Here is a 21,642-nt window from a genome sequence, read left to right on the forward strand (position 1 = left end):
ATGATCTGTGGATGGCACCGTTTAGGGGAAGGGGGGGGGGATGATCTGTGGATGGCACCGTTTAGGGGAAGGGGGGGGGGTGATCTGTGAATGGCACCGTTTAGGGGAAGGGGGGGGGGATGATCTGTGGATGGCACAGTTTAGGGGAGGGGGGGGGGGATCTGTGGATGGCACAGTTTAGGGGAAGGGGGGGGATGATCTGTGGATGGCACAGTTTAGGGGAAGGGGGGGGGGATGATCTGTGGATGGCACAGTTTAGGGGAAGGGGGGGATGATCTGTGGATGGCACCGTTTAGGGGAAGGGGGGGATGATCTGTGGATGGCACCGTTTAGGGGAGGGGGGGGTGATCTGTGGATGGCACCGTTTAGGGGAAGGGGGGGGTGATCTGTGGATGGCACCGTTTAGGGGAAGGGGGGGATGATCTGTGGATGGCACCGTTTAGGGGAGGGGGGGGGGGTGATCTGTGGATGGCACCGTTTAGGGGAAGGGGGGGGGTGATCTGTGGATGGCACCGTTTAGCGGAAGGGGGGGGGGGGTGATCTGTGGATGGCACCGTTTAGCGGAAGGGGGGGGGGGGGGTGATCTGTGGATGGCACCGTTTAGGGGAGGGGGGGGATGATCTGTGGATGGCACCGTTTAGGGGAGGGGGGGGATGATCTGTGGATGGCACCGTTTAGGGGAGGGGGGGGGGGATGATCTGTGGATGGCACCGTTTAGGGGGATCTGGGGATGGCACCGTTTAGGGGAGGGGGGGGGGATCTGGGGATGGCACCGTTTAGATATGGGGGGGGGGGGGGGATCTGTGGATGGCACCATTTAGGTAAGGGGGGGGATCTGTGGATGGCACCATTTAGGGGAGCGGGATCAGCTCCCTGCTGTTGTGTGCACAAAGCACAGGGCAGCAGGGAGAGTGTAAAGTCCTATTCACCCTAATAGAGCTCTATTAGGGTGTATATGACAAGGGTTCTACGTTCTAGCCCTTAAGGAGACTAATAGTTATTAAATAAAAAGTAAAAAAAAGTTTAAACACGCCCCCCCCAAATATAGAAAACAATATATCGCAATATATATCGCACATGCTTAAAATTATATCGCAATATAGATTTTAGGCCATATCGCCCACCCCTACTACGCCGACAAAGATTGCTGTGAGATTTCATCTCTGAAGCTTGTAGAATTCTGAATGCAGCTCCAGGTTGCAAATCTGTAAAAGAGAAGTAATGCAGTATATTTGCTAAATTATTATTATTATTTTTTTTTCTTTTACACAAATAAACTGTTCTAAGTATTGTAAAGTTTCACACCTAACTTCTATGTAAGTATTTTTGGTAGTGTATTAACCACAGCACAAGCAAACCACTCTGACAGCGCTGCAGGCTCTCTGTGTTATTGATCACAATTGCTTTTAAGATTCTGTTGCTTACTTGGGATGCTGTGTAATGTGAAAGACTTTGAAGTCTGAGGTTTGTTCTAACATCTCCTTAAAGAAGCCTGCAAAACTGCTGACAGAGCTAGGCAGAGATCAGAGCTGGTAGTCGTACTTGCGTTACCAGCAGCAGTGAGAAATTGAAGTTATAATTCACTGCGCAAAGGAGGCAGTCTCTTACTGTGAAGTGCTTTGTGATCCCTGCATTGAGCTGCTTCCCGGCCCCTCTGACAACTGTAGCAATCAGCCAGAAAATCAATGCAGTTGTCACTGCAGATTAGAGCACGCAGCAGAGTAAGGCTACTTTCACACTTGGCGGTCCAAAACGAATCAGTTTTACCCTTATGCATTCTGAATGGGAAAGGATCCGCTCAGAATGCATCAGTTTGCCTCCGATCAGTCACCATTCCGCTCTGGAGGCGGACACCAAAACACTACATGCAGCGTTTTGCTGTCCGCCTGATGAAGCGGAGCCAAACGGATCCATCCTGGCACACAATGTAAGTCAATGGGGACGGATCCGTTTTCTCTGGCACAATAGAAAACGGATCCATCTCCTATTGACCTTCAATAGTGTTCAAGACGGATCCATCATGGCTAGAAGACATAATACAACCGGATCCGTTCATGATGGATGCATGCGGTTGTATTATTGTAACAGAAGGGTTTTGCAGATCCATGACGGATCCGCAAAAAACGCTAGTGTGAAAGTAGCACTTGCACCCAGGTGACACCCAGTGAAATACCGTAAGTTGTCATTTTCTTATTCCTGCCTATAATAAAAAGCTGCTATAAAGGTTTGACTGCCCACCTACCTAGACTCCTCCTAGATGAGTGTAAGGCTTAGTGATCCTGGGGCTCCATGAAAAACTGTGGTACCGTCGAACATGTGTACAGTCCCGAAAAGGGATATTTCCATTACAGGATGCATAGATTTGGGGTCCCCAATGAAGAATTGTTTGTCAGGGTTCCCCCTTGGTCGAAAGCTTGCTGGTTTAGTATGTGTGTTGTATTCAATACTTCTGCAACCACATAACTTTGGGTTCTAGGCTGTGTGCATTGTGAGTCCCCAGGAACCATGATACACCGAAAATAATGTTTTTTCTTTTCTTTTATTAGCTGATAGCTTGTGTGATGTAGGCGGAGGGTCTATCACGCTGTCGGATGCTTCTAGTCAGCACAGCGCCATCTATGCTACATCCCACGAAGCAATCGCCATACAGCAAGTCCCGGGCATGCCTCACACTGAGCCCAGTCACATGGTGCAGTTCTATCCGCCGCAGCACGTCATGGGACACTATCAGCAGACGCAAGCGGTGAGTGCATGCCCCTTCTATAAAAGGAATAGTGTTCTCCAAGCAAAGAGAGATATTGTAGTAGCCATGAAATATGCAGCGGTGCTGCCCTTGTAACCTAACACTCGACAGCTTTGAATGTGTGTCATAGAGGCCTCCTCTAAATGACTCTTCACATCTGCAGTTACCCAAATTAGTCTGTAGGCAGACTGTTGGGATACCTTTACAGACTTAAAGGGGTTGTCTCACCTCAGCAAATAGTATTTACTATGTAGCGAAACTTTATAAAAGCCACTTACTAATGTATTGTTATCAATATTGCTTCCTTCACTGGCTGGATTCATTTTTCCATCACATTATACACTGCTCGTTTCCATGGTTACAACCACCCTGCAGTCCATCAGTGGTGGTCATGCTTGCACACTATAGGAAAAAGTGCCAGTCTCTCTGGTGGCCGGGACCGTGGGAGCGCACATAGGCTGGTGCGGTTTCCTGTAGTGTGCAAGCACGGCCACAGCTGCTGGATTGCAGGGTGGTTGTAACCATGGAAACGAGCAATGTATAATGTGGTGGAAAAATGAATGTAACCAGCAAAGGAAGCAATATTGGACAATCACAATACATTAGGAAGTGCCTGGTATTTACTTCCTCTACATGATCAATGCCATTTGCTGAAGTGAGACAACCCCTTTAAAGGATGTATCTTCATATAGTCTAGTTCTGACTACGTTATTAAAAAATATTTTTGTCCACTCGCTGTTGGTACATTTGTTTGTTAAAGGAGTTATCCAACCCCTATAATGACCCCACCCAAGCCCCTCATATAGGTTATACTTACCTGCGTCACTCCTGATCCCCGCATGGTCGCTGCTGCATCTTCCCGGGGATAAGTATAGTCCTATATGAGATGCCCAGGCATTGGGGGGCATTATAGGGGTTGGATAACCCCTTTAAAGAACCCTCTAGTTATCTGTTGGTTAGTGCTCTGCACAATCTAGCAAATTCAGTGACAGCCAGGATCGGATATGCTAGAGGCCACACCTCCGGGTCTTCGGAAAAAAGCACTCCCACAAAAATCTTTGCATAATGTAAATTGTAGTGAAGGTAATTTTCTTACCGATGACTGCATTTGTGAGTTATAACCTCCCTTCTGATCCTCAGCTGTGTAATGTGACCAACACACTGATCTCCAACTGACACAGTAAGTCAGTTACTTCTCTATTCATTCCTATGAGACTGACATTGAGGCTCCCATAGGAATACATAGAGAAACTGGCTTTCTGTTTTATTTGGAGATCAGTGTTGGTCACATGACACAGCTGAGGATCAGAAGGGAGGTTATAACTCGCAAATAGAAATCTTCTTACTAGTGACTCTAACAGGTCAGAGAATAAGGATTTTTGTGGGAGGGCTACTTTAAAAGGGTTATCTCCCTTTACATATACACTATTAGGACATATGAATATCGTATAGCAGCGCTCCAGATGGCGACAAAAATGGTCACCAATGCGCCTTAAAACTTGCAGATGGCGACAAGACAGGGCTACCGCGCTATAGCTGAATATTGCGGTGGGGCATGGGAGCCAATAATTCCTTGCCCCGCCTCCGATCACCTACGCTACAGATGCCGAACCTGAGTGGTTTATTGCCGGGGATCGCAGCGCCATATCAGAGAGGGGTGGTGCAGAGTATGTGATACTGCTGCCAGCACTTAAATTAATGTGTTAATTATGTTCATTGATGGAACAGTGCGCCCCCCCCCCGATTGGATTGGTGGTGCAGTGGCAGTTGTGATCGGAGCCTCCGATCGGTTACCGTGGCAGCCAGGACGCTACTGAAGCCCTGGCTGCCATGGTAACCTCCCTGCTGCTGTGTGTACTATGCACAGGGCAGCAGGGAGAGTGTGAGATCCTATTTACCCTAATAGAGCTCTATCGGGGTGAATAGGACAAGAGATGAAAAGATCCCAGGAAGCAGATTGTGAGGGGTGGTGCTCGGAGAGCGGTCTGTGTAGAGAGGGGGATGTATGGAGAGCGGTCTGTGTAGAGAGGGGGATGTATGGAGAGCTGTCTGTGTAGAGAGGGGGATGTATGGAGAGCTGTCTGTGTAGAGAGGGGGATGTATGGCGAGCGCTCTGTGTAGAGGGGGGGATGTATGGAGAGCGCTCTGTGTAGAGGGGGGATGTATGGAGAGCGCTCTGTGTAGAGGGGGGGATGTATGGAGAGCGCTCTGTGTAGAGGGGGGGATGTATGGAGAGCGCTCTGTGTAGAGGGGGGGATGTATGGAGAGCGCTCTGTGTAGAGGGGGGGATGTATGGAGAGCGCTCTGTGTAGAGGGGGGGGGGATGTATGGAGAGCGCTCTGTGTAGAGGGGGGGGATGTATGGAGAGCGCTCTGTGTAGAGGGGGGGGGGATGTATGTAGAGCGCTGATGCTCGCTGATGTGGTCACTGGTTGCGCCTCTTGGCCTTTTAAGGAGTGCAGGTAGGATAGTTTATTTTAACCCAGTCTGTGTCTCATATAGAAGAATATCGATTTGAAACCCCCTTAAAAAAATTTACTCCTTAAGGGTTTTGTATACACTAATTTCTGAGACTGGCAGGACCTTTGTTGGTGATCATACTTACCTGATCCCCAGTGCTGGGTACCGGCTCGTTTGCTCCTCAGCCCCCTTTGCTTGTCTTGAGTCCCTTTATGAAAACTTCCTGTCTGACGCCATTACAGCCAATAACTGACCACTGCTTCCCTTGCTTTATGTTAAATGGTCATGTGATGCAAGGGGAGCAGATCGCCACTGTGGCCAGTGATTGGCTTCAGCGGCATCAAGATAAATGTTTTCATGGAGAAACCCAAGACAAGCAGCGGAGGCCTGGAAGCGAATGAGCCAAGGCCCAGCACCGAGGGATGAAGGAAGCATGATCAGCAACGCGAATCTGGCTAGTCTGAGAGTACGTAGAAATTAGTGCACAACCCCTCAATAGCCTCAAGATTGATGGGGTTAGAAGAACGAATCAAAAGGAGAGACAAATGGGCAAGTACACAAGGTAAGGGAACTTTCACACTTGCGGCAATCTGCATGCAAATGGACAGCATTTGTAGACTGGTCCGGATGCGTATCCATCTTACAAATGCATTGCAAGAACGGATCCGTCTCTCAATTTGTCATCCGGAGAAACAGATCCGTTATATATTTTTTTCACATTTTTACTGATCTGGCATTGCGGTGTTTTGAATACCGAATCCGGCACTAATACATTCCTATGGAAAAAAAATGCCGGATCCGCCATTCAGGCAAGTGTTCAGTTTTTTGGGCAGCATGCTGCGGTATTATCTCTGTCCTGAACAGTCAAAAAGATTGCTCTCCATTCAGAATGCATGGGGATAAAACTGATCAGTTGTTTCCCGGTATTGAGCCCCTAGGACGGAACTCTATGCCGGAAAAGAAAAACGCTAGTGTGAAAGTGCCCTTAGACACGACTTTTTTTTTTATTTATTTTTATTATGCCATAATTATATGCATTTTAAATTTGGCGACACAAAATTTCATTTGGCTCCTAAATTTTTCAGGTTAGGAGCCAATGGCTCCTTGATATTTTTTTTAGTCTGGAGCGCTGTCTAGAGGATGTCCCCCTCACATGAGGGCACTCTCTATTAGCCCTGGTGCACCTGGCCTTCTAATGTATTACATGGACAGCCATTCATTTGAATGAAATACAATTATTCCCCTGCAGTAGCTCTTTGATGCTTACAGATCTGATGATGTCACCCTCAGGACGCTTCAGAGCAAAAACAAAACTATAGTTTTTTCAGTGTTTCCTGTTGACTTTTATCTTTCTCCTTTCACATTATACACTTTGTGCATAGTTTTATATATTGACCTGTAAGTTAAGTGCAGTCATCACGAGTATGGGCATGAAACATAATTAATATGATTGTTGGTGTCAGTGCAGTTTTTATTTCTGTCTTTACACTGTGTTCTGCCATGAAATGATTTTTAGTGCTGCTCTAATCATGAGCTTGCTTGTATGACTATCTGCAACATTTGTACCCAGTGAAAAATGCTTAGTCGGCAATTATTGCATCTGTTTTAATGCAGCTTTTATTTTTTCTTCAGATGCCCATGGCACAGATGTTGCCTGTGCAGTGCATGCCTCAGCCGTGCTCCCCATACCAACAGTTACCAGTGGTGGACGGACAGCTGAATGCACAGGTAATAATATTTGCATCAGTAGCTGTAGCATTACGGTTTTGTTAATAAAATTTAAATCCTGTTTCCCATTTTTATTTTTTAGTCTGTGGACACACAAATGGCATTTGCAGCAGAAGGCAAAACTCTTCCTCATTCCAACACACTAGACACTTCGGTATTGCAACCTGCAATGTCTGCATTATCGCCTCAAATAATGTCTTCACAAATGGCAACTCAGCAGACCAGGGCTGGCCTTCCACTCGATGTTTGCGGCTCAACAGGTGTGCAAGTTCCGACAGAGATACAAGTTCCGACACTCCTCCCTGTATGCCATCCTACTGTGCTAAATCAGTATGGCCCACAGAATGTGATGCATCAGACCCAACATGTAACGGGGGTCCAGGGTAACGTTCAGCAACATCAAGTGGCTGCGGTGCAGCAGCCGATGCCTTCTCAAGACCATTTGGCGTACTCCTCAAGTTTACAGCAAGGACAGAACTTTACCATGCAGCCACACCTAGAGCAGCTGCAGAGCTCCAACTCTCAGATCTCGTACCAAAGTCCATTGATGCAACAGCCCATTGTGGAACCAACTCCGAAAATAATACACTCCACTGCCGTCGGACAGGAAACTGTTGTGCAGCAAGTGCAAACTGAACATCCACATGAGGTAGAACATTTGCCATTCCCAGCTCCAATATCCACTTTCCCTGATGCTACTGGACACACACAGCTGATTGTGACTTCATCTATACATGAGCAGCTTCCAAATAACCAGCACCCACTGTCACAAATGCCTGTGCAGCAGCCGTCCTGCGTTCAGCCACTGCACATGGCCAAACCTTCTGTGGTTGAACAGCCAGTGTTTCCTCCACTTGTAGGAGCACCTTCAGAGCAGTTTCCCACCCATCCTGCAGAGCAGCCTCTTTACATCCAGATTCCTCCTATGGAAATGTATGGTCAACCACCTGTTGTGGCCACAGAACAGGCTCTTATTGCTCAGAAACCAGCTGCACCAGCCGAGCAGGCTCCTTTTGTGCATCAAACCGGAGTCTTGCCTGAGCAGCTGATATACAACCCGCAAATTATGCAATCTGCAGACCAGATACATTACTTACAGCAAAATATACCTATGCCCGACCAGTTCGCTCATGCCCAGCAGGCTGTTTATCCACCACAGTCTTTGCTGCCTGAAAAGGCTACATCCGCAGAGCAGCTTATGTACGTACTACAGGCTACATCGACTGAGAATCCAGTATATATCCAGCAAACGTCATCAGCTGAGCAGCCAGTATATTCTCAATCATCCTCTGAACAGAATATGTATGCCCAGCAATCCGTACCGCAAGCCCAAAATCTTGGCTATGTCCAGCAAGTTGTTCATCCAGCTGAGCAGCCTGTGTATGCGCAGCAAACTGTACCTCCACCAGAGCATGCTGCGTATTCTCAGCAAGTCATTGCTCCAGCTGAGAAACCGTTGTATGGCCAAATCGTATATGCCCAGCAAAGCTTGCCACTAAATGTTGAACAGCCGCCAGTGTGTTCCCAGCAAAGCGTGACCCTGCCTGAACTGCAAGCAGTATATGGCAAACAAGCTGGGCTCCAACCAGAGTTGCAAACTGTATATACCCAGCCAGCTGTACCCCCATCCGTAGAGCAGCAGCCTGTCTATGCCCAGCATGCCGCACCACCAACTGAACAGCCCATGTATAGTCAGCATTTAATACCTACGGCTGACCAGCCTGTATATGTTCAGCCGGTGTGTACCCAGCATGTGATGCCACCATTGGATCAGCCTGTGTGTGCACAACATATAGCGCCCCCAATAGAGCAACCTCTATGTACACAGCATGCAGGACCTCCAACTGAGCAGCCTGCTTATGCCCAGCATGTCGTACAACCATCTGAACAGCCAGTTCATGTGATGCCACAGTCTGAGCAGCCTGCATATGCACAGCATGCAGTGGCGCCTTTGGACCAGCCAGTATATGCCCAGAAAGCCGACATATATGCAGATCAGCTCATGTATAACAATGAGCACGTCCCTCCTAGTGAGCAGCCATATAGCCAGCAAGCTGTGCCATCGTCTGACAGTTCAGCTTATGTCCAGTCATCTGTTGGCCCTTCCCCTCTAGAGGTTTATACCCAGAATCTAACTCCTTCAGTTGATAAGCAAGGATATCCTCACCCTGCACCTCAACCTCTGCTTAATAAACACCTAGTCACTGCTGTGGACCAGCTGGCCTTTACACAACATGGGGCTGAGCAACATATACATAGACCTGTCTCACCGGCGGTCCTAACAATGGACCAGGCGTATATACAGCAGACTTCTACTGCTGCCGATCAAAAACTGTATGCCCAGCAGACTGGGGCTCAGTCTAATCCAGTCATATATAGTTCTCCACCCGTATATGCAGCAATGCAGCATGCCCCTCCCGTTTCAGAAAATCCAGTGCTGTACGGCCATGCCACCCCATCTTCTGTGCATGGGCACTTGCCGTCTTCGGATATGCAGGCCTATGCTCAGAATTCAATACCTTCTTCAGAAATCCTGGCGCACGCCATGCATACATTAACAGCTGCAGAAACGCAGGGTTATGCTGCGCATGTAATACCAACACACCTTCAGCTGCAGAAAACTGCGACCCCTCCGCAAGATCACAGACCTGAAGGCCAGGAAGAAAATGCCATTTATTTACAGCAGTCTGTACAGTCTCCAGATAAAGCAGGCTTATTGGTTCAGTCGAATGTTGAACAGCAAGCTGTTCCATTTTGCTATTCACAAGCTGGATTCCTTCCTTACGAACACGATCCGAGCTGCCAACCGCAGCAGGATGGTCATCAAAGTAATCAAAGTGTTCAAGCACAAGCTTCTCTTCCCACCCAAGAAACTTATCTGCAGTCACAGCATCCCCCCGTGCAAGCATACGAGCCACAGATGATGGACAATGTGCAGGTAATGGCCGGAATGCTTCCTGCATCTCACAACAAGGACGCTTTGCACCAGGTTTCTTCAAATCAAGTTCATTCTGCTTTAGAGCAGCCAACGCCACATCTCCAACCTGACAACCATGAATCATTACAACAGCCTGGCTACCTTAATCCTGTGTCGCAGCAGTCGTCCCTGATGTTAGCCGGTGCCGAGACTGTTATTCCTCAGGATGCGTACCAGCTTCCTGCTCAAACCCATCAGCCAGATGTCAAGTACCAGCAGGTATGACTATACAGCACTATGTGTCTCTCTCCCTCCCCCCCCCTCCCAAAAAAAAAAAAAAATAGCCCTTCAAAGGCAATCTGTCTCCATGAAAGTTCAATGCAGTCTAAAGTCAAGTCATAGAGCAGGAGGAGCTGAGCAGAATGCGTACCAGCTCTCTGCTCAAACCCATCAGCTAGATGCAAAGTTCCAGCAGGTATGACCATGTCCCAACAAATAAGCCCCTAAAAGGGATCCTCTCTCCATGAAAGTGCAGTCGGCAGCCAAGTCATAGAGCAGAAGGAGCTGGGCAGAATGCATACCAGTTCTCTGCTCAAACCCATCAGCCAGATGAAAAGGTCCAGTAGAGGTGACCATGTCCCAACAAATAAGCCCCTCAAAGGGATCCTCTCTCCATGAAAGTTCAGTGCAGTCTAAAGCCAAGTTGTAGAACAAGAGGAGTTGATTAGAATGATGTAAAGTTCTATTGAAACAAAGTCAGCAAAACGTGAGCAAAGCATTCTGAGCTTAGGAGTCCAGTGGGCAGTACTATCAGTGATTGACAGCTATCTATAAACTGTGAATGATGTCTCAGGTCCACCAGGACGGGAGCCGCTCACGCAGAGCATCTCTGTGTTTAGACTCATGAACGAGGGTCCCTAGCACAGTCTCCTCTCCCTAATAGGACATACAAACAGGGGTTGTCTTCATGAGAGAACATCTATTATTAAATTTATCATATTTTAAAGAAATGTTGCAATTTTTTTTCCCCCATAGACAGTTGATCCAGGATTGTTGAGCAGTTTTCTATTTGTAGGTCACATCTCTGTCTTTTCCTGACTTCACTACAGCGCTGTACCATATTTGTTATACCTGTGTTATCTTCTAATTATCACTCTTATGTTTCCCAGGCACATCCGGCAGAACTCTCTGGTGTTCAGAAAGTCGACCCTGTTCAACAGTAAGTTATTAAACGTTGTGCTTCCGTCATATTAAAGGGGTTTTCCGAGTTATTTTTTTGTTCTTTTTATGTTTCTAACAAATTAAATGTAAAGGCTTTACCATGCACTTACTGCATCTGTAGTTGCTCCTTTCTCGCCCATATTCCTTGGGGGACACAGGAAACCATGGGTATAGCTCTGCTCCCTAGGAGGCGTGACACTAAGTGAAAGCTGTAAGCCCCTCCTCCATCAGCTATACCCTCAGCCTGGAGATAGAGACTGCCAGTTTTTGCTTAGTGTCCAAGGAGGCAAGACACCCCCTGCTTATGCAGGGTTGTTTTTCCTATAATTTTTATTTTTGCGTTTTTTGTTGTTTTAATTCGATTTTTTTCTACTTACAGGGACAACAGAGGCGCATTAGACCCCTCTGTTTCTCCCGGGGTTGAGTTGCGCCAGTGCCGGTAATTCCGCACTGCCGCCTCCCCCACAGAAGACAAGGTGGACCAGGGCAGCCTCGCTCCCCTGCGTCCCGCCAGCTCAAGGGTCGCCCGCACGCCAAGTCCCTCCCCCGGCTTCCTGCCACTGCGGTGCCAGTAGCTGAAGGGGCGACCCTGCTGGATGGATTGAGGGCGAAGACAGCGTATGGTGAGAGTGGCTGCTCCAGCCTCCCCTTCCTTCCTCCCACCGCTGCTACAATCCCACTCTGCCTTCAGGGGACGGCTGTAGGCAGGAGGCCGCCTGCCACATCAGGCGCGGCGGGGGCCGTTTTCTTGGCGCGAACGGCGCCATTTCATCTGGCCGGCACTCATCCACCTTGGGGGTTAAAATCATTTTGCCGCGCGCGGCTCTGCGTCTCTTTCAGCGCGGCAAGGGGTGGGCGGAGCTTCACAGCGCTCCGCTACTTCCGTTTTTGTCGGGCTCCACATCGCATAGTGCTGCGTGGAATCCTCTCTGCGTCCGATCCTGAAGCTATTCGTCCCCGTGCCTGCTGCCTCTCCTCCACAGCCTCCTTCAGTCTGCTCCCCTTGCTGCTGCCGCTTGCATCATCCGGGTCTGGTAGGACTGTTAACCCCCTCCGTGCCACCAGTACTGTTGTTGGGTGTAATCCCCGTTCCTTTTGCCCTGGGGTCTCCCACTTTAAGGCAACATTTTTTCCACCATGTCAGACCCTTCTGCAGCCGCCAAGCCTTGGTACCATGCCTGTACTGCTTGTAGGGAACCCTTTCCCCGGGGGCAGTCTGATCCGCACTGTCCTGCATGCCGAGTTCCACCGCAGCCTCAGTCGCCCGCTGTGTCGCTCCCTGCTTCCTCTGACCCGCCTGACTGGGCTAGATCCCTGTCCCAGGCCGTGGAAAGCCTCACTCATGTCGTGGGCCGCCTAATAGACAGGCCGCCTACCCCGCAGGACGCCACTCTTACTGTCGCGCCCTCCGGGTCCACCGCTTCTGCCGCTGCAGCGGGTTCACCCCTTCTTAGTGACCCCTCCCGAGCTAGGCACTCTCAGAAGCGTCTTAGAGTAGAGCGAGCCTCCTCCTCGGATGCCTCCCTCTCCCCGCCACGCGTGCGCACTCAGACGAGCCTCTCCTCTCCAAAGGATTCGCTCTCTGAAGGTGAATTGGCGGTTTCAGATTTGGAAATGGACTCGGCCCTGCCGTCCAAGCTAGCCTCAGCGATGGGTCAACTCATCTCGGATATTCGTGACACCTTTAAGGTGCAAGATGACCCCCCTAGCTCTGACGCAGCTAGCGTCTCCTTTATCAGACCCAGGCAGGCCTCAAAAGTCTTTCCAATCCACTCTGATTTCTCCTCCGTGGTGTCTAAGGCTTGGGCTCGCCCGGACGTCCGTTTTGTCAATCCCAAGAAGCTGGACATTTGCTATCCTTTTCCAGCCGATGTCGTGGCCACCTGGTCGTCCCCACCCAAGGTGGACCCCCCTGTGGCCCGTCTGTCAAAGAACACGGCCATCCCTGTTCCCGACGGGTCCTCTCTTCAGTCAGCGGAGGACCGTCGCATGGAGACCCTTTCCAAGGGCATTTTTGCTGCCTCCGGTTCTGCTCTCAGACCGGTTTTTGCCTCTGCTTGGGCAGGTAAAGCAATCTCTGCTTGGGGTGCGCAGCTGGAACAGGAGTTGGACTCGGACGTCCCCATCCAGGACCTACGTTCCTTGGCCCAGCTTATTATTCGGGCCGGGAATTTTGTTTGTGAGGCCTCCCTTGATGCGGGAGCCCTTATTGCACGCTCCTCCGCCCTGGCGGTTTCCGTCAGGAGGGAGCTCTGGCTGAAGGTTTGGAAAGCGGACGCTGCCTCCAAACGTTCCTTGGCGGGGCTACCGTTTGCGGGTTCCCGTCTTTTCGGGGTCCGCCTAGACGAGCTTATTTCGGAGGCCACGGGTGGTAAAAGCACCCATCTTCCTCAACCCCAAGCCAGGGGCGCCCCCCGCGGACGCCCTGGTGCGTCTCGTTTTCGGTCCTCCCGCAGGACCTCTGGGGCTCCCCCCGCAGCTGCCGCTTCGGCCCCTCCCCAGGATAAGCGTAGGAAGCCGTTTTTTCGGGCGCAGCCCTCCTGGCGCAGGCCGCAGGCTGCCCGCACACCCGCAGCAAAGCAGTCCTCTGCCTGAAGGCGCGCCCCCACCCACCCGGGTGGGGGGCCGGCTCCTCCTTTTCAGGGACATCTGGATGGCTCACGTCTCCGACGCCTGGGCTCTCGAAATTGTGTCCTCAGGATACAAAATCGAATTTGCGTCCTTCCCTCCAGATCGGTTCTTTCGCTCCCGCCCCCCGCGGGACCCGAAAAGCGCGGCTGCGTTCTAGCGGCTGTTCAAGCCTTACTGGACAGGGGGGTGATTACCCCCGTTCCTCTAGAGGAAAGGTTCCAAGGGTTCTATTCGAACCTCTTTGTAGTTCCCAAGAAGGGAGGTTCGGTGCGGCCCATTTTGGACCTCAAAAAGCTCAACCGTTTTCTCCTCCTTCGACGGTTTCGGATGGAGTCCCTCCGTTCCGCGGTGGCTTCCCTGGAGCAGGGAGATTTCATGTCTTCCATCGATATACAGGATGCCTACCTCCATGTTCCGGTAGCCCGGTGTCACCATCGCTTCCTCCGAAACGCCGTGGGGGACCTCCACTTCCAGTTTGTCGCCCTTCCCTTTGGGCTGGCAACAGCCCCCCGGGTGTTCACCAAGGTCCTGGCCCCGGTTTTGGCCTTACTCCGTTCCAGGGGTGTTTTTCTGCTACCGTACTTGGACGATATCCTCATCAAGGCTCCGTCCCTTTCCCAAGCGGTTGCCAGCGTGGATCTCACTCTAGAGACTCTGGCGAGATTCGGTTGGGTCATCAACTTCCCCAAGTCCTCCCTTCCTCCCGCCAGACAACTGGTCTTCCTGGGAATGCTTTTAGACACGGGAGCGGCGGAGGTACGTCTTCCCTCGGAAAAACGACTGATCCTCCGTCGGGCGATTCGGGGTCTCCTTCTCCACCGTCGACCGTCCTTCCGCTTCTGCATGCGGGTCTTGGGGCAGATGGTTGCCTGCTTCGAAGCGATCCCATTTGCGCAGTTTCACTCCCGCCCTCTCCAACGGGCGATCCTCTCCTCCTGGGACAAATCGCCGGAGTCTCTGGATCATCCCTTCCATCTATCGCCTCCGGTGCGGTCATCTCTCCGCTGGTGGTTGCAGTCCCCTCTTCTGGGCAGGTCCTTTCTGCCGCTCAACTGGTTGGTGGTTACAACCGATGCCAGTCTCTTGGGCTGGGGAGGCGTGTTTCCTCCCCGATCCGTCCAGGGCATTTGGTCTCCATCGGAGTCCAAACTCTCGATCAATGTCCTGGAGCTGAGAGCGGCCCTTCTGTCTCTGCGACACTGGACTCATCTGCTGAAGGGTCATCCAGTTCGTGTGCAATCGGACAACGCCACGGCCGTGGCGTACATAAACCACCAGGGGGGCACTCGCAGCGTTGCAGCAATGCGGGAGGTCACCAGCATTCTCCGTTGGGCGGAAGCCCACGTCCCGGCCCTATCTGCAATTTTTATTCCAGGGGTGGACAATTGGGCGGCGGACTTCCTCAGTCGCACCACCGTCGACCCCGGCGAGTGGTCTCTTCACCCAGAGGTGTTCGAGGCCATTTGCCTTCGTTGGGGCATACCGGACGTGGACCTCATGGCCTCCAAATTCAATCACAAGGTCCCCGCCTATCTGTCCAGGGCCAGGGATCCGGGAGCCTGCGGAGCGGACGCCCTCGTTCTTCCTTGGCGAGGCTTCGCGCGTCCATACATATTCCCTCCCATCCCACTCCTGCCCAAGGTCCTTCGGAAGATCGCGGCGGAAGGCGTCTCGGTGATTCTGGTCGCTCCGGATTGGCCCCGCCGGTCTTGGTATGCCGACCTCATGCTGCTCCTGGCAGACGCGCCCTGGCCGCTGCCCGCCAGGGAAGATCTTCTCTCTCAGGGACCAATCTTCCACCCGCGTTTAAGGTCCCTACGTTTGACGGCGTGGTTGTTGAGACCACCGTCCTGACACGTAGGGGTTTTTCTGCAGACGTCGTCCGCACCATGATCCGCGCCCATAAGCCGTCCTCTTCTAGGATCTATTATAGGACCTGGAGGACCTATTTGGGGTTCTGTGCCGATCTGGGGATTCCTCCGCTCCGCTTTTCTCTCCCCACCGTTTTGTCCTTCCTGCAGAGCGGACTTGCCCAAGGTCTGGGCCTTAGTTCTTTGAAGGGTCAGGTGTCTGCGCTGTCCATTTTGTTTCAGCGCCCACTGGCCCCCCTTGGTCCTGTCAAGACCTTCCTTCAGGGCGTGGCTCACGCGGTTCCCCCGTACCGCCCTCCGGTACCGCCCTGGGACCTGAACCTGGTTCTCTCAGCGCTCCAGGCTTCTCCTTTCGAGCCTCTGCGGACGGTTTCCTTGCGACTTCTGTCCTGCAAGGTTATTTTCCTTGTAGCCGTCACCTCTCTTCGGAGGGTGTCCGAATTGGCTGCACTCTCCTATCTGGAACCTTTCCTAGTGTTCCACCAGGACAAGGTAGTTCTTCGTCCGGTCCCTTCCTTCCTTCCTAAGGTGGTCTCCGCCTTTCATCTGAACGAGGACATCGTTCTCCCCTCTTTGTGTCCTTTCCCTTCCCACCCGCGGGAGAGGAAGCTTCATCGCCTGGACGTTGTCAGGGCGCTCAAGGTTTACCTGGAGGTAACCAGCTCTTTCAGGCGTACTGACTCGCTCTTTGTGGTTCCGGAGGGGTCGCGCAGAGGGATGGCGGCATCCAAAGTTGCTATCGCCCGTTTTGTCAAGATGGCTGTTACTGAGGCTTATCTCGCCAAGGGCAAGGTCCTGCCCCTCGGTGTTACCGCTCACTCCACTAGAGCGGTCGGGGCTTCCTGGGCTCAGAGGAATCGGGCTTCTACGGAGCAGATTTGCAAGGCGGCCACTTGGTCCTCCTTGCACACCTTCACCAAGTTCTACAGGGTGCATACTCATGCGTCGGCTGACGCTGCTTTAGGCCGTCTGGTGTTGCAGGCGGCAGTTGATTGATGCCTCTGGTGTTGGTCTAGTTTGTTCTGGTCCCTCCCTTCTGGGACTGCTCTGGAACGTCCCATGGTTTCCTGTGTCCCCCAAGGAATATGGGCGAGAAAAGGAGACTTTTGTATTACTTACCAGTAAAGTCTCTTTCTCGCTCTTCCTTGGGGGGACACAGCACCCGCCCTTCATTTGGGTTACAGTTGTGGTTCCGGCTTGGTTGCCCCCGTTGGGGCTCGACAGTTCTTTTTTCCGGTTGGTGGTTATCTTTCACTACTTGGACACGCAACTGGCAGTCTCTCTCTCCAGGCTGAGGGTATAGCTGATGGAGGAGGGGCTTACAGCTTTCACTTAGTGTCACGCCTCCTAGGGAGCAGAGCTATACCCATGGTTTCCTGTGTCCCCCAAGGAAGAGCGAGAAAGAGACTTTACTGGTAAGTAATACAAAAGTCTCCTTTTCTCATATTTCACTGAGGGTCACATGACCTGTGATGTCAGCTGCTCTCCCTTCTCATATGATGTTTCGTGCACAAACCTGACAGAGCAGATATGTGTCTGTACAAACCTCCCTGCTCTGCTGCTGCTGCTCTCTGCCCTGTGTCTCCCTCCCACTGGATACTTAAGGAAAGATTAACCCCTTCAGCTGCACAGACTCGGGGCTGAAGGCTTTACTGAGTAGCTGCAGGCAGTGAGGAGACAAATGCTGGGCACAGAAGCTGACAAGAGTTCTGCAGAGCATTGCACAAGAACAGGTAGGGAGAAGATCCTATGTGTATCAGCAGTGTCATTGTACAGCTGGGACTTGCAGTCCTACACATACAACATGCTGCTGAGTATCCCAGCAGTCAGACATATCACTCAGGGCAGACTTATTCACTCCCTTTGCAGAGCAGGGGGAGGGGCAGAGATTGTTGTTACTGCAGGTAAACAAAGAGCCAGAAGAGAACCAGGGAAATGAGGAAATATAATTTTTTTTTTATTTAAAACTTCTTAGTTATATATTGCTGCCCATCAGATTTACCGTGCTATATTTTTTTTTCATAACTCGGACAACCCCTTTAACCCCTTAAGGACACAGCCTTTTTACACCTTAGGACCAGGCCATTTTTTGAAAATCTGACCAGAGTCCCTTTAAGTGCTGATAACTTTAAAACGGTTTGACTTATCCAGGCCGTTCTGAGATTGTTTTTTCGTCACATATTGTACTTCATGACACTGGTAAAATGGAGTAAAAAAAAAATTTTTTTTTGCACCAAAAAATAACTAATTTAACAAAAATTTGAAAAAAATTTGCAAATTTCAAAGTTTCAGTTTCTCTACTTCTGTAATACATAGTAATACCCCCAAAAATTGTGATGACTTTACATTCCCCATATGTCTACTTCATGTTTGAATTGTTTTGGGAATGATATTTTATTTTTTGGGGATGTTATAAGGCTTAGAAGTTTAGAAGCAAATCTTGAAATTTTTCAGAAATTTACAAAAACTCAATTTCTAGGGACCAGTTCAGGTCTCAAGTGACTTTGCGAGGCTTACATTATAGAAACCACCCAAAAATGACCCCATCTAAGAAACTACACCCCTCAAGGTATTCAAAACTGATTTTGCATACGTTGTTAACCCTTTAGGTGTTGCACAAGAGTTATTGGCAAATAGGGAGGAAATTTGAGAATTTCATTTTTTTGTCTAATTTTTCATTTTAACCAATTTTTTCCACTAACAAACCAAGGGTTAACAGCCAAACAAGACTGTATCTTTATTGCCCTGACTCTGCCGTTTACAGAAACACCCAATATGTGGCCGTAAACTACTGTACGGCCACACAGCGGGGCGTAGAGTGAAAGGTGCGCCGTATGGTTTTTGGAAGGCTGATTTTTATGGACTGGTTTATTTACACCATGTCCCATTTGAAGCCCCCTGATGCACCCCTAGAGGAGAAACTCCCTAAAAGTGACCCCATCTAAGAAACTACACCCCTCAAGGTATTCAAAACTGATTTTACAAACTTTGTTAACCCTTTAGGTGTTGCACAAGATTTAATGGAAAATAGAGATACAATTTCAAAATTTCACTTTTTTGGCAGATTTTCCATTTTAATATTTTTTTTCCAGTTACAAAGCAAGGGTTAACAGCCAAACAAAACTCATTATTTATGGCCCTAATTCTGTAGTTTACAGAAACACCCCATATGTGGTCGTAAACAGCTGTACGGGCACACGGCAGGGCGCAGAAGGAAAGGAACACCATATGGTTTTTGGAAGGCATATTTTGCTGGACTGGTTTTTTTGACACCATGTCCCATTTGAAGCCCCCCTGATGCACCCCTAGAGTAGAAACTCCAAAAAAGTGACCACATTTTAGAAACTACGGGATAGGGTGGCAGTTTTGTTGGTACTAGTTTAGGGTACATATGATTTTTGGTTGCTCTATATTACACTTTTTGTGCGGCAAGGTAAAAAGAAATAGCTTTTTTGGCACCGTTTTTTTTTTTTGTTATTTACAACATTCATCTGACAGGTTAGATCATGTGGTAATTTTATAGAGCAGGTTGTCACGGACGCGGAGATACCTAATATGTATACAATTTTTTTTATTTATGTAAGTTTTACACAATGATTTCATTTTTAAAACCCAAAAAATGTTTTAGTGTCTCCATAGTCTAAGAGCCATAGTTTTTTCAGTTTTTGGGCGATTATCTTAAGTAGGGTCTCATTTTTTGCGGGATGAGATGACGGTTTGATTGGCATCTATTTTGGGGTGCATATGACTTTTTGATTGCTTGCTATTACACTTTTTGTGACGTAAGATGACAAAAAATGGCTTTTTTTACACCGTTTTTATTTTTATTTTTTTACGGTGGTCATCTGAGGGGTTAGATCATGTGATATTTTTATAGAGCCGGGCGATACGGACGCGGCGATACCTAATATGTATACTTTTTTTTTATTTATGTAAGTTTTACACAATGATTTCATTTTTGAAACAAAAAAAATCATGTTTTAGTGTTTCCATAGTCTAAGAGCCATAGTTTTTTCAGTTTTTGGGCGATTATCTTGGGTAGGGTATGATTTTTGCGGGATGAGATGACTGTTTGATTGTTACAATTTTGGCGTACATGCGACTTTTTTGATCACTTTTATTACCTTTTTTGGGAAGTAAGGTGGGCAAAATTTCAATTTCATCATAGTTTTTTATTTTTTATTTTTATGGTGTTCACCGTTCGGGTAAAGTAACATGACCGTTTTATAGATCAGGTCGTTACGGACGCGGCGATACCAAACGTGTAGGGAATTTTATTTTTTTCATTTTTTATCAGTGATAAATGTGTTTTTTGAATTTTACTTTTTTTTCACTTTTATTCACTTTTTTTTGACCCAGACCCACTTGGTTCTTGAAGATCCAGTGGGTCTGATGTCTGTATAATACAGTACAGTACAATATATATTGTTCTGTACTGTATTTTACTTACACTGAACAGATCTATGCCTTTCAGCACAGATCTGTTCAGCACCATGGACAGCAGGACGCCTGAGAGGCGTCCTGTTGCCATGGGAACCTTCCCCGTCTGCTCAGTACTGCTCAGAACTTCGCAGACGGGGAAGGGTAAGGAGGGGATCTCTCGGGGGGCTCTCTGGGGGCTCTCTCCCTCGGGGGGCTGCAAAAGGCACAGCAGCCCCCCGATGGGAGGGAGCTCCCTGCGCTGTTAACCTTTTCCATACAGCGGTCCGTACGGACCGCTGTATGGAAAGGGTTAAACGGCTGACATCGCATAGCAGATGTCAGCCGTTTATACCAGGGTGCCAGCAATGTGCTGACACCCTGGTATCCCCACTAGACACCAACGATTATACAAGGGGAGGCGGGCGGGGGATCGCGATCCCGCCTGCCGCACCGCCCACACCGCCCGCATCCCTCCCCCTGCACCTCCCGCCACCATAAAAATCATTCGGGGGTGCAGGGGGGGGGTGAATAAAACTTTTTTTTTAGGCATATAAAGTTTCTGATCCCCGTGGTCAGGGACCGCGGGCACCAGAAACTTCAGAAATCGCAGCAAACCGCAGGTCTGAATTGACCTGCGGTTTGTCGCGATCGCCGACATGGGGGGGGGGTCACGGGACCCCCCCGCGCATTTAGCCTAGGTGCCTGCTCAATGATTTGAGCAGGCACCGGGTTCCGATCACTGCCAGCCGCACGGCAGTGATCGAAAATACACAGGGCGTACATGTACGCCCTGTGTCCTTAAGTACCAGGGCACAAGGGCGTACCTGTACGCCCTATGTCCTTAAGAGGTTAAGGGCTCAGGCACACGACCGTGGTTTGTTGTCCACATTCAATCCCCATTTTTTGTGGGTCGGATGCAGACCTATTCACTTCTGTTGGGCCGCAAAAGATGCTGTTCAAAGGTAAGTTATTAAACATTGTGCTTCTGTCATATTAGGGTACTTTCACACTAGCGTTTTTATTTTCCGGTATTGAGTTCCGTCACAGTGGCTCAATACCGGAAAAAAAACTGATCAGTTTTATTCTAATGCATTCGGAATGGAGAGCATTCTGTTCAGTATTCATCAGGATGCATCAGTTCAGTCCCTCTTACGTTTTTTGGCCGGAGAAAACACTGCAGCATGCTGCAGTTTTCTCTCTTGCCAAAAATCCTGAACACTTGCCGGAATTCCGGATCCAGCATTAATTTCCATTGAAATGTATTAGTGCCGGATTAAAATTGCCGCATTGACGGATCCGTTTTTCCGGTCCGCGCATGTGCAGACCTTTAAATCTTTTAAAAAAAAAATACCGGATCCGTTTTTCCAGATGACACTGGAGAGACGAATCTGGTATTTCAATGCATTTGTCAGACGGATCTGTCTCACAAATGCCATCAGTTTGCGTCCTGATTGCCGTTTCTGCAGGCAGTTCCGGCGACGGGACTGCCTGCCGGAATCCTCTGCTGCAAGTGTGAAAGTACCCTTAAGGGCTCATGCACACAAGTGGTTTTTGTCCGCATCCGATACCTGCTGGCAGTTAGCGGTATCAGCGATGATGCAGATCCCAGTCATTTAATCCCTCATGTGCCACTGTCGATAGCGACCACAG

At 49.5% G+C, this 21,642-nt stretch overlaps 1 protein-coding gene across 2 annotated transcripts in view; it reads left to right on the forward strand.

Annotated features, from left to right (window-relative positions):
* The window catches only part of WNK3 (WNK lysine deficient protein kinase 3), a 114,415-nt gene that overhangs the window by 62,742 nt on the left and 30,031 nt on the right, over positions 1-21,642 (forward strand). For both annotated transcript variants that reach the window (XM_040404952.1, XM_040404951.1), the window contains exons 9-12: positions 2,547-2,743; positions 6,835-6,930; positions 7,013-10,126; positions 11,017-11,066. In XM_040404952.1, the coding sequence (XP_040260886.1) occupies positions 2,547-2,743; positions 6,835-6,930; positions 7,013-10,126; positions 11,017-11,066 (3,457 nt within the window). The remainder of the gene's footprint in view (positions 1-2,546; positions 2,744-6,834; positions 6,931-7,012; positions 10,127-11,016; positions 11,067-21,642) is intronic.

The sequence above is a fragment of the Bufo bufo genome, chromosome 8 (genome assembly GCF_905171765.1).
Source record: "Bufo bufo chromosome 8, aBufBuf1.1, whole genome shotgun sequence".
Classification (NCBI taxonomy): domain Eukaryota; kingdom Metazoa; phylum Chordata; class Amphibia; order Anura; family Bufonidae; genus Bufo; species Bufo bufo.